The sequence below is a fragment of the Hibiscus syriacus genome, unplaced genomic scaffold (assembly GCF_006381635.1).
Source record: "Hibiscus syriacus cultivar Baekdansim isolate YM2019G1 unplaced genomic scaffold, ASM638163v2 tig00111276_pilon, whole genome shotgun sequence".
Lineage (NCBI taxonomy): Eukaryota > Viridiplantae > Streptophyta > Magnoliopsida > Malvales > Malvaceae > Hibiscus > Hibiscus syriacus.
The window spans coordinates 1,675,504-1,688,128 of record NW_024063043.1 but is presented as its reverse complement, the minus strand read 5'-3'; the positions used below and the strand labels follow the sequence as shown (position 1 = coordinate 1,688,128).

At 36.3% G+C, this 12,625-nt stretch overlaps 1 protein-coding gene and 1 pseudogene across 1 annotated transcript; both read left to right on the top strand.

Moving 5' to 3' along the window:
- Window positions 1-518: 518 nt before the first annotated feature.
- LOC120157768 (mitochondrial outer membrane protein porin of 36 kDa-like) lies at window positions 519-2,809 on the top strand. Its single transcript, XM_039168796.1, has 6 exons — window positions 519-661; window positions 744-811; window positions 1,223-1,333; window positions 1,611-1,697; window positions 1,866-2,074; window positions 2,263-2,809. The coding sequence occupies exons 1-6, from the start codon at window positions 613-615 to the stop codon at window positions 2,567-2,569; spliced, it is 831 nt and encodes a 276-aa protein (XP_039024727.1). The 5' UTR covers window positions 519-612; the 3' UTR covers window positions 2,570-2,809.
- A 7,130-nt stretch (window positions 2,810-9,939) lies between these two features.
- LOC120157812 lies at window positions 9,940-12,382 on the top strand (annotated as a pseudogene).
- The last annotated feature ends 243 nt before the right edge of the window (window positions 12,383-12,625 follow it).

Genomic DNA, 12,625 nt, shown 5'->3' with positions numbered 1-12,625 from the left:
CCCTACTTGGACTCCAGGAACTTCACTGTATGCATTCTGTGTTGCCTGAGCTTGGCAAAAGCTGCCACTATGAAAGAAGTAAGCACTATAAACAGATGAGAAACAATTAGTTCAACTGTGGCAGTACTATGAAATAAAATTACAAAAATTCACCCAAACATATCATAATAATTATGACCTTTGCCTTTGCTAACAAGTACCATCCAAATGCATACTCTCAAACAAATCAAACAAGGAGGATAGAACAAGTAAATAAAAATTAGTACCATCGAGACAATTATTTGAATATAATTCAGTGACGTGTATCTAAAATTAAATTATATGGCCAATAGGCCCAACACCATTGAAGACCATAACCCAATCTTAAAATTAATTTATATGGCGAATAGGCCCAATACCATTGAAGACCGTGACCCACCCTTCGTTTCACATCAACGGTCAATAATAGAGAGAGCTTTTCTCGAAACCCACCATAAACACTGAATATGGATCAATTCAGGGTTACCGAGTAGTATTATTTGTAAAATAAATTAGTATTTCCTTTCCCTGTCAAAGTCAAAGAAACATCCCGCTGCAGCCGACCCTGGTTTCTCTCATTTTCTCGGAAGAAGCATGGGAAAGGGCCCTGGTCTCTACTCCGATATCGGCAAAAAGGCTCGAGGTTTGAATTTTTCTCATCCTCTACTTCTTCTTCATGTAAGCTGCATTTTGTTACCTCTTTCTTCTTCTTCTTCTTGATTCAGAGCTTCTTTACAAGGATTACCACGGCGACCACAAGTTCACTCTCACTACTTACACTTCTAATGGAGTCGTGAGTTATTCCTTTTTTATTTTTGGATTCTATTTATATTTTCCGCTGAATCAGTGATGCTTCTGCTATTCAGTTTCGCTTCATTTATTTATTTATATTTATGTTAATGTACTCGTAATTGAACTAACTTTACCAACTCTTCTAGGGCAATGCTGTTCTTTTCATTTCAATTATGAATTTATTTACTGTTTGTTGAGTTTCATTCAGCGTGTTATTTACTTACTAGTGTATTATATCTTTTTGTTTTTGCCTAATTTTAATCTGTAAGGCTCAATAGAATTCCTTTGGATATATCTTTGTTTCATATGTTTGCATGAATAATTTTTGTGATTGATATAGAGATTTATCGTTCTGGTTCATTCTTTCTTTACTTCACGGGCTACATTCTTATCTAGTTTTGAATTATGTCAGGCAATCACATCAACTGGGACTAAGAAAGCTGAATTGCTCTTGGCTGATGTAAACACTCAGCTGAAGAACAAGAACATCACAACTGATGTGAAGGTCGACACTAAATCGAATGTAAGTTGTGAAATGCTTTTACAATTCAGTTTGGGTTTACATCTCTAAGGTCATATTAATAGTTGTTACATCCTATTGTGGGGTATGTCACTCTCGTGAATACAACAACAACAACAACAACAGTCTTTTGTACCTTATAGACGTACAAGGCGTTATTTCCCTTTTCAATTTTCAAACCATGGCACTGGGCCTTTGTTTTCTATTTGACATTTGAAATTATTGTAGCATTGGATATTATCCCATTTTGATGTTTTGAGTTTGGCTTTCACTTTTGTAGCTTTTCACCACAGTCACTGTAGATGAACCTGCACCAGGATTGAAGACCATCTTTAGTTTTGTTGTTCCCGATCAAAAGTCCGGCAAGGTAATTGCGACTTTCTTACCCCTGTTCCTGTCATTGAGTTCGTTTTTTGCTGATAATGAAGTTGTCAGCATCTTCATTTAAGTAACGAGGTGTAGCTATATTTATCCCTTCTGTTATATTTGTTATAGTTTGTATGAGTAATAACCGCCTTTATTGTTTTTGTAACAGGTTGAGCTGCAATACCAGCATGAATATGCTGGCATAACCACCAGCATTGGATTGACTGCAAACCCTCTTGTTAACTTTTCTGGTGTGGTTGGAAACAGTTGTGCTTCTGTTGGGACTGATCTCTCATTTGACACAGCCAGTGGAAACCTTACCAAATTGAATGCTGGGTTAAATATCAACCATTCTGATCTCATTGCTTCAATGACATTGTAAGTATTTCTTTATGAAGAAACATTTTATGTCTATATATTTTCATAATATACTCAGACATATAGTTTTATGCGATTCTGGCCTGGTTATGAGTGGTTTTCTGTCTTTACTTATCCATGCATTCTTTCATCCTGCTTGTTGTGTTTGTGGTTTTGATTGGTTTTTTTGTTGTTTTTGATAACTACAGGAATGATAAGGGTGACACTCTTACTGCTTCCTACTACCACATCGTTAGCCCATTGACTAACACTGCAGTTGGCGCAGAGATGACCCATAGTTTCTCAAGTAACGAGAACACTCTCACGATTGGTACACAGCATGCTCTTGACCCATTAACCACAGTGAAGGCTCGTCTGAACAACTATGGGAAAGCAAGTGCACTGATTCAGCATGAGTGGCGTCCAAAATCCCTCTTCACTATAACCGGGGAGGTGGATGCCAGAGCAATTGAAAAGAGTGCCAAGGTTGGTCTGGCCTTGGCACTCAAGCCATAAGGCAATTACTCGTTGTGTGGATGAAGGGAAGGCGGTGGTTTTGATTTAAGAGAAATAATGTACTATTGACGGTTTTGGTATTGATGATTTTGGTTTTCATGGATTGTAAAAATAATTTAGTGGCCAACTTACTGAATTTAGCCATTTGTTTTTGTGGGATTTCCAAGGGCATACATTTTTTGTTGAACATGTTTCATGTTGGCAAATGTTAATTTTTTGTGAAATTTGAGTGTTGTTTTCGCTCACCCGTGAGATGGTTCACTTTGTTTACTTATTATAAGCACAACACCTACATTGCTTTGCATGTAACGCCCTAAATCCTGGGTTAGTAGTTCGAGTCATTCCGAAGTCTAAAATTGAGCCATTGGACCTTATTATATTAGTTGGACCAAGTTGTTGTTAGTGAGCTTGAGTTAGGGCCCAAGAGTGTTAATGAAGGGAGATGAGTAATTCGTGATAATAAAAGTAAAGGAATTTAAGTGCAGTTTACACATAGCTATTTTGGCAGTTGAAAATCTCTCCTTATATTATGTTTTCACCGTGAACAACCCCTTACACATCTCACCAAACACTCTTCTTATCTTCTTCTATCTTTAAGTAAGAATCTCAAAGAAATTCAAGCCATCCATCCAAGGCAAGATTATTAAATTTCATCCTTCTAGCTTCATTTTGAGCTCTCTTTCGCTAGTTTTTATCCATAGAACCAAAAATGAGTCTTGAGAGTTTTGTGAGAATCTATGGATTCTAGCTAAGTTTTGAGTTATATGGAGTTTGTTTAGATGTTATTCAAGCCCTATATGGATTGGTAATCCATTTTCTCATTTTATTTTTTGAAGGAGATAGGAGAAAGCTCAAGAGTTAAAGGAAAAGAAAAGTTAAATCTTGAGTGAGTTGAGAAAGTTTCTAGCCATCGAAGAAGCAAGGTAACACCTTTACAACTCTTCCATACTCTTAGTAAGTCGTAAGAAGTTCAAAATAGTTTAAATGATTGAGTTGATCATGATAAGCATTTTCATTTTGAAATTCTTGTTTTAGAGTTATAAATGTGTTTAAAGCCTCTATTATGACCCTTGTTGATCAAATAAAACTTTATGCATGTTTGTGGACCTGACTAAGGTCTTTGGGATTGAATTATAGCATTTTAGTATGTGTTATATGATTTCTTTAGGTAAAGTGTCGATACTATTGGGATAATACCGATACTAGTTCTTCGGTTTGGAGAAATTCGTGAGTTTCTGGGCAAAAGTATTGATACTCTTTCAAGAGTATCGAAACTTTGGGTCATAGTTTCGAAACTCTCATAAAGTTTCAAAACTAAGCATAACGGAATGTTTAAAAGTATACATACTTATATAAAGTATAGAAACTTTTGCAGTAGTATCGATACTCTTGGGTTAGTATCGATATTTTCAGTCTGTTTTGGGGAAAAAATGTCAGTTTTTAAGGGAATTAGACTCGAGGTACCCCAACACTTCTTTTTATCATCAAATAAGACTGCAAGTGAGAATATTAATGATATTAATTACACTTAGAAATAATATTTATTAGGATGACATAAAAATAGCCTTTGATGATGCTCAGGAAACGACCAGAACACCCGAGTTCCTTTAGAAAATGTTATCGAAAGTATAGATTCAGTCCGGATATATCCTTAGGTAGGGCTGAGCCTCTTTTGACTAACTATGTTTTCCGAGGCATTAACACTCTTTAGAAGAATCAGTGGGTTAGTCAGGGGTATGGTTTCCGATGCAGAGAATCCGAGAGCCATATCCATATAAACTAAAGGGGTGTGTGAGCTCCGAGATGCAGAACCCTCAACCGCACCATGATGTCTACCATAGCATAGAGAGTGAGTATTTGAGAATACCCACTAAAGCAGTTTTAATGCAGACTAGCTTGGGCGCAAGGTCCAACACTCAAGTAGTGGGCTAGCATAACAGAACAAATAGTAAAACATATAGCAATAGACTTGATAGCTTGAGCATGTCATGAACACTTTTAGTATGGTAAGTTGTTAGTGTGGAATTGGGCTAGTTAGCTCAGTGTTTGAAATTTGTTTTCTTATGCAAGTTAGTCAAGGAGCAGTCCGAGGATTTTTTGACAGTAGTGATCCAAACCCAGCTAGTGCAGAGTATGTCTTGAGTTCATCTTTAGAGTGCGTGTATATTTGTAAACACTGATTTGTATATTTGTAAACCTCGATTTGTATATTTTTGTACGAGTCGTAACTCATTTTATACTATGGTCTGTATGATTTAAACATTAATTTGGGAGCTCCTAATGTAAATATTTTATTTAAATTGTAGTTTTTTTTTATTTTGGCATGAGTGGTTACAAATAGTCATTTTAGAAGGAAAAAATTTGGTTAGCCACTTCGGTGGTTCCTTATGGCATTCTGATCGGTCGACTGTGTGTCGTACTAGTTTAGGGTGTTATATTGCATTCATGTCTTAATTTAGATTTTCTCTCGACTTTCTTCAATTTCAAACGTATTCGAATCTTACCCAAAATTTGTAAAAACATTTCAATTTTCTCTCAGAATGGTACAATGTAACGTACTTTTGAATAAATTGTTGCCTCTAGGAACAAAATGATATATTTGTTTCAAAAGATGAAATTATAAGTTGTAGAATTGATACGTCGTATTTTCTCAATAATAATGTATTACTTGCTATTTGTTCTCATAAAAGAGAAGATTCCTAATTAATTGGTCTACAGAAGCATGGGGGCTTCAATTGGAGGGGGCATTGCAGGCATGGGCGTTGGCTTCTTCCTATCATCATTGGCATGCCACCCGATGGCCATTTTGAAACCGCGGTTTCTGAGCTCTCGATACTCTTGTCACAACGCACATGGTTGGCAGCAACAATGGACACAACAATCGCCGCATGGCCTTTCCTTCAACAAATATTGTCCCCTTAACTTGGACCTATAAAAGCAAGAGTACATGGACGGACACCCCGTTACGGACATTATCAACAGGTAAAGTGCTCCACTCACTCCGCACGCTGCATCACCGATTCACCATTAACCAACACTCAAACTTGTAACCATCAATTGCAGGTATATAATAAAATCATGTATTTCTCTGGTAAGTGCCTCTGTCCACGATTTCTGCAGTTCGACCAAATGTTATACACGGACAGCGGCAAGTTAGGCAACCTGCATGGCCGTTAGACTCACAAGTAGTATAAAGTATATATAGTAGTAATGTTAAATAAGGGTTACAATAAAATACTTACAACTGTGACAATCGTCGAAGCAATCACAAAGGCCAGTGGACCATGGAACTGGTTTTGGTGTTGTAAGATCTGATGACTTGGGTTTGTTCATGAGATTGAGATGGTTGAAGCGACGATGGATATGGTGGCGCTGATGGTGACTCCTTCTGCAACTCCATTGTTGAGGTTTAATCGGAAATGTTCCAACAATTACTGCATGCTTTATACTTTTATCTTCGGAATTTAAATTTAACACAAAATTGTTTTCTTTGGCAACGAGGAGAAACGTGTCCTTTCAAAAAAGAAAACGGTTGGGGAACCGTCATGTGTAGGCAGATTACTAACGTGGAACTTTGGTCGAAAACAGTGTTTCCAGTATTTTGGGTAAACTGCTTTGGAGGTCATGAAGTTATGTGATTGATTCTATTTTGATCACTGATAAAAAAAATTATCAATTAGGTCCGTTTGGTGCTAGTGATGGATTGGGTAGCTTAACTTATTGATCCAGATAGACATACCATGCATTTCTGTTATTTATATATTTTGCCTGTTATGTTTATGTTATTTTAATTCTTCATTTTTATTCTTTACTTTGACCTCGTGTCAGTGTTTTTAATACATTTATTACATTGAGTTTTTTAACTCACCTCTTCTATATACACATGCTCGAACTAAATCCTATAAAAAACAAAATTTTCTTTTACTTCGAAGATCATTCCATAAGTTTATATTTTAATTGAATTAGAATGAAGTAGTAATTAATTAAAAATGTTTTATATTAATCATGTAATGTACACTTATTTGAGTAATTAATTATTATTCTAATTGTTGAATATAATTAGATATATTAACTATTTTGATAATAAAATAAAATAGGACAAGAATAAAAAGGAATTCAGAAGTGATGGATTCAAATTTTCCTTTATCCACGTGGTAACAACAAGAGCATGGAAAGAAGGAATAACACAAATTCAACAAAGATGGGATATTTCCATGCATCATGCTCCTCAGCACAGTCGTAGTTCTTTTCCTAATGAGATTCCCATTTAGGGTTTGTTTCCCACTTGGGAAGTAACCATGTATGTATTCCCATATACATCAGGATTTATAGTTTGTCAGCCTCGTGGATGATCACTATCAAGGCTAGAATGAAGGCATAGTCCACCTCTGGATACACTTTTACCCTTGAAACTCTCCTTGCCCTGCCAACTTCCCCATGTGTAAGTATGCTTAACCTCTGCAATCATCGAATCGCCTTTCCAAACTTTGAAAGAAAGCGAAGTTAAACTTCCAGTCACATGAAAATCCGGGCCATCTTCCTTGCAGTTGCTTGCTAAGTAGACATTCAGATTCTTCTTGATCGGAAACGAGTCGGATTTAGGTAAACCTAAACCCCTAATCTATTCAAAAAAAAAAAAAACTTTGAATACGGCCCCTCATCTATCACCTTAATCTATCAATTAAGTCTTTATCCTTATTAGAGAACGATTAAACCCACAAACTTAAGTCACTTAGTGATCTACTTCCCAAAAGTTTAGGTACACCACTAAATTTGTTGTAAATCAATATCATAAAGGTTTGATTGATCTCAAAAGACCAACACCAGCCGTTATCTAATCTCTACTCAACCATACTACTCGTCATCCCTCGTGTTCACCACATACTTGTAGATTTCGTCATATTTATTTTGCATGTTCTCGACAAATCCATGGGCAGTAAGAAAAACAAATTTTGATTTTTATGAAAAGACACTAGTTAAAAGAAAAATGAGAAATTTAAGCGGGATCTATTAGTGAAATTTAAAGTGTTCTTGATTGGTATCCGCTGATTGTAGGTCGTGATTGGATTATGGTTTAAGGTTGGTGTCGATACGACCACCATACTTTTCATTTTGACAATATGATGATATAATTATTTAAGTGATTCTAATGTAGTCATTCACCATTAAAAACAGACAATATAGTTGATTTGGACCTCTGACTTGCCGCTAGTCAATAACAATCACATCAGTTACGTCGTCTGCTTTTTACGGCTAGTGGCTACATTGAAACTATTTACATAAACTAAAAGCACGATGATTATATCGACATCAACTCCATAGTTAAGTGATATTTTGAGTAGTTAATTTACACTAAAATATAAGATCAAGTTCTCCAAATTTACCTTTGCTCATTGAAAATTGTTGCTGGAAGCTTCTCTCCCTTTAATTCTTAGGTTTAAGTCGTCCTCCATCTCCAGTTGTAAAGGTTAGCTTACTCCTATTCTGTCCATTTATCTTCATCCTAATTGACCTTTTTTCTCTCTCTATGTTGGCAATATATGCTTCTCTTTTATTAAGAGACTCTTTGGCCTTTGCGGTTGAGGCTAAATCATTTTCAATTTCTTGCATTTTAAGAAATTTTCTTCAACGACATTGTTACATACCAGAATAAATGAAGCCTGTGTTGCCATTTTAGGCATGCCTTCTTCCTTTTCAGACTTAATTGCTGCATTTAAGGGGTTTTATTTTCCAAATATTTACTCTACAAGTTAAATGGGGTCTGGTATATGATAACGTACCAGTGCAATACATAATTTAAATTTAGCAATTAATTGCGACCCTGAAAGGCTGCCTTCTCCTTAGAGATTTCACATCGTTTTTTAATCAAAACGTAAGCAAACCAAAAGTGAGATTAATGAAGGTATAATGACATTTTAGCCACTCAACTTTACCAATTTAGTCGTATTAGTTTTTCCTCGAATTATTTGTTGTTGTTGTCAAATATGATGTGATGATAATATTATTTTGTCCGTATTGGATTGCTCATCTCAGTTACTTTATCATTTTATCATATAATTAAAAAACGATAAAAATTATTTACAAAAATAGTTGATATCATTATTTAAGTAACGACAGATTAGTTAATATTTTTTAGAAAAAAATGGGTTTTTGTATGATGTGATAAAAAAGGACATAATAATCGACGTCGATAATTTGGTAAAAAATAAAATTATTATTTCATTATATTTGAATTAATTTAGTGAAAATATAAAAAGCTTAAAACTCGGAGAGAATGCAATTAAAATACTAAAGATTAAAATAATTAAATCACTAAAATTAAGGGACCAAAAAGTCATTATGTCATTAATTAACAAGGATCCCTTTAGTTCATCAAACGTGAGGGCATGCATGCAACAACGTGGCCAGACTCCAAAATATCAGTGGAAGCATCAGCCAGATAACATTCAATTAATATCTCTATTAGGATATCATAATTGTAATTAATAATAAGACTTATATTTAAAACCCGATTGTATATGACTTATATGTTATTAATGAACTAAAATGATTAACATAAAATTAATAGCGAAGTTCTACCTAAACAAATGGAGTAGGTCTTGTGGTTTAAAGACACGTTGATGTGAGAAAATAGATGGAAGAAACTTTGTCGTAGTATGTCAATCAGTGGCGGATGCACTCCTGGTTAAGAGGGGGATTGAAATCCGTATTTTCTTCAATTAGTCATTTATTTTATTAATAGTGTCTACTCTGAAATTTAAATTGTCTTCTATTATGCTTACTTCATTCAAAAAATTTATAATGTTAATATATATATATATATATATATCCACCCTAAAAAATATTTCTAGATATGTCACTATTATTAATTATACTTAATGAATTATAAATTTGAGGAGTACTACTCCCATTTCTGAAGATTTATTAAATCAACATGTCTAGGTCAAATTCTATTTATGTTCTAATGGAAGCTTCTATATAATTAGTTAAAGGACGCGTGAGGAATCAAATTTAAATGCCTAAGCCCTTAACACATTTTCTCTTAAAACTATGGACTGCGGATTGATTTTTATAAATTCGATTACGATTATATTTTTTAAAATATTAATTAGATATATTTAAACAGCAATGTATTCATTGGGATGGGTTTAAATGCTGGAAATTAACTCAAAAAACTAGCCCTTGGGAAGGAAGCAATGCATGCATTCATGAAACTAATTAAGATACAGGCTAGTGGGTGGATGCAACAACTACCACGGCCGGGGTAGATCCCTAAACAAGGTGTAGATGGAATAACACCATTTTTTACTGCAACAAAACCCTATAAAAAAACCCTTTTCTTCCTCTCTGTGTCTCACTCACAGTGTTCACTCAAACATAAGGCAGTTGAATTTCATATAGCACTTAGCTGCAGATGGAGACTCCAAAGAATTTCTCCATCATTTTCGTGGCCCTTCTCCTTTCCATTTCTTCTGCATTGTTGTCCTTAACAAGTGCAGAAATTCAGCGACATCAATTTGTAGTATGTCTTGTTTTTCCTTCTTTGATTTCCGGTTTTGATATCAGTTGGCCTTTGCTTGTTTCTATATATTTGTTTACATTTACTATTGAGAGTTTCTTTATTCCTATTAGTTTAATTAGTAAACTGAATTGTGAATGGAACAGATCCAAGCAACACCAGTGAAGAGGTTGTGCAAGACTCAAAACAGCATCACTGTTAATGGCATGTTTCCTGGACCAACCCTGGAGGTCAGGAATGGAGATTCCCTTCAAGTTAAAGTTGTCAACAAAGCCAGATACAATATCACCATTCACTGGTAAATTCAATGATTGCACGTTCATACATGCATGCATGTTTCTGGTGTATATATTGAATCAGCATAACCGTGATTTTGATTTACAGGCATGGTGTTCGGCAAATGAGGACCGGGTGGGCAGACGGACCAGAATTTGTGACTCAATGCCCGATTAGACCAGGAGGAAGCTACACCTACAGGTTCACAATTCAAGGACAAGAAGGAACTTTGTGGTGGCACGCTCACAGCTCATGGCTTCGAGCCACCGTTTATGGAGCTCTCATCGTCCGTCCCAGATTAGACGAACCCTACCCTTTCCCTACACCAAATCGCGAAACACCAATATTACTCGGTAATTATTCAATATGTGATTTTTTTAACTATAAACATGACGAGGCCTAAACAAGCAGATTAATTCAAAATGGTAAATTTGCATAAAAGGTCCTTATATATATATATTTCGAATTTGCCTAAAAAGAATCTTATGTTGTTGATTATCACTACAAAGGTGAATGGTGGAATGCAAACCCCATTGATGTTGTGAGGGAAGCAACGAGGACAGGAAATGCTCCAAATGTATCTGATGCCTACACTATCAATGCTCAACCTGGTGATCTATACAATTGCTCCACCAAAGGTTAGCCATAATAACTTTCCATACATACGAATGCAAGGATTTAAATTGCAGTTGCGGATGTATTTTCGATTGCGTTGCGTTTACCATCATGTAACAGCCGCTGTTTCGCTATCAGACTGCTTTTTATGATTTTCCAGGAGATTGACATGCTTGACTTTTTTTATAGGCACCACAATCGTTCCCATAGACTCCGGCGAGACCATCCTCCTTAGAGTCATCAATGCTGCCCTGAACCAACCGCTCTTCTTTGTGGTAGCCAACCATAAATTCACCGTTGTCGGTGCTGATGCCTCCTATATCAAACCCTTCAACACTTCAGTAATCATGCTAGGTCCCGGCCAAACCACTGATGTTCTCATCACAGCCGACCAGCCACCGGCTAGATACTACATTGCAGCACGAGCGTACCAGAGCGCACAAAACGCATCCTTCGATAACACTACCACTACAGCCATTCTTGAATACAGCTCTGCCGGAAAGGGCAATGCATCCAGACCAATTATGCCTTCTCTACCAGCCTACAATGATACCAACACCGTTACAGCCTTCACCAAAAGCTTTAGAAGTCCCCGTAAAGTCGAAGTACCGACTGATCTCGATGAAAGCCTCTTCTTCACCATCGGTCTAGGACTCAACAACTGCCCGCCAAATTTTCATAAAAGTCGATGTCAAGGACCAAACGGTACACGTTTTACCGCTAGCATGAACAATGTCTCATTCGTAGTCCCACGGAACGTCTCTCTTTTACAAGCTCACCAACAGGGGATCCCGGGAGTATTCACCACGGGTTTCCCGGCAAACCCTCCGGTGAAATTCGATTATACCGGAAACGTCAGCCGGTCTCTCTATCAACCCATTCGAGGAACTAAATTGTACAAACTGAAGTTCGGTTCAAGGGTTCAAGTTGTGCTTCAAGACACGGCCATTGTCACATCGGAGAACCATCCGATCCATCTTCACGGATTCGATTTCTACATCATTGCAGAAGGTTTCGGAAACTTCGATCCCAAGAAAGATACATCCAAGTTCAATCTAGTTGATCCACCGCTAAGGAATACAGTTTCCGTTCCGGTCAACGGATGGGCAGTCATTAGATTTGTTGCTGATAATCCGGGTAAATGTAGTCACTACTAAAACGTTCTTGTCTCAATGAATCATCCTTGTGTTTGAAATTGAACTGTTTTGGTAAGCAGGTGTGTGGATAATGCACTGTCACTTGGACGTTCACATCAACTGGGGTTTGGCCATGGCTTTCGTGGTTGAGAATGGAGTTGGAGCATTGCAGAGTCTTCCCCACCGCCGCCGGACTTTCCTGTATGTTAGGATTCATCACAGTAACGTAATATTGTTTCGTTTGGATAAATAAAGTGGATTTCAAAAGAGATGGTGCTGTGGTTTTAGTACCAACCTGACGCTTTCTTGATTCTTGTTGTGTTGTGTTATTTTCCCTACCGCTAATGTTGAAAATAAATTTGAAACATGCTTCTCGCACAGTTGACAAAAACATTGCCTTAATTCCACAATTTATTTTTATTTCAATTTCATCCCTTATTTTTTTATTATCAAATTTACAATTAATTAAACCACATAACTTAACAGAATACTCTATCATGTCATCTAAAT

Excerpts from the sequence above, each read along its gene's own strand:
- LOC120157768 (XM_039168796.1), top strand. The coding sequence starts at position 613 with ATGGGAAAGGGCCCTGGTCTCTACTCCGATATCGGCAAAAAGGCTCGA. Across the intron at positions 812-1,222 it reads CTTACACTTCTAATGGAGTC|GCAATCACATCAACTGGGAC; the intron begins GTGAGTTATTCC and ends GAATTATGTCAG. Across the intron at positions 1,334-1,610 it reads AGGTCGACACTAAATCGAAT|CTTTTCACCACAGTCACTGT; the intron begins GTAAGTTGTGAA and ends TCACTTTTGTAG.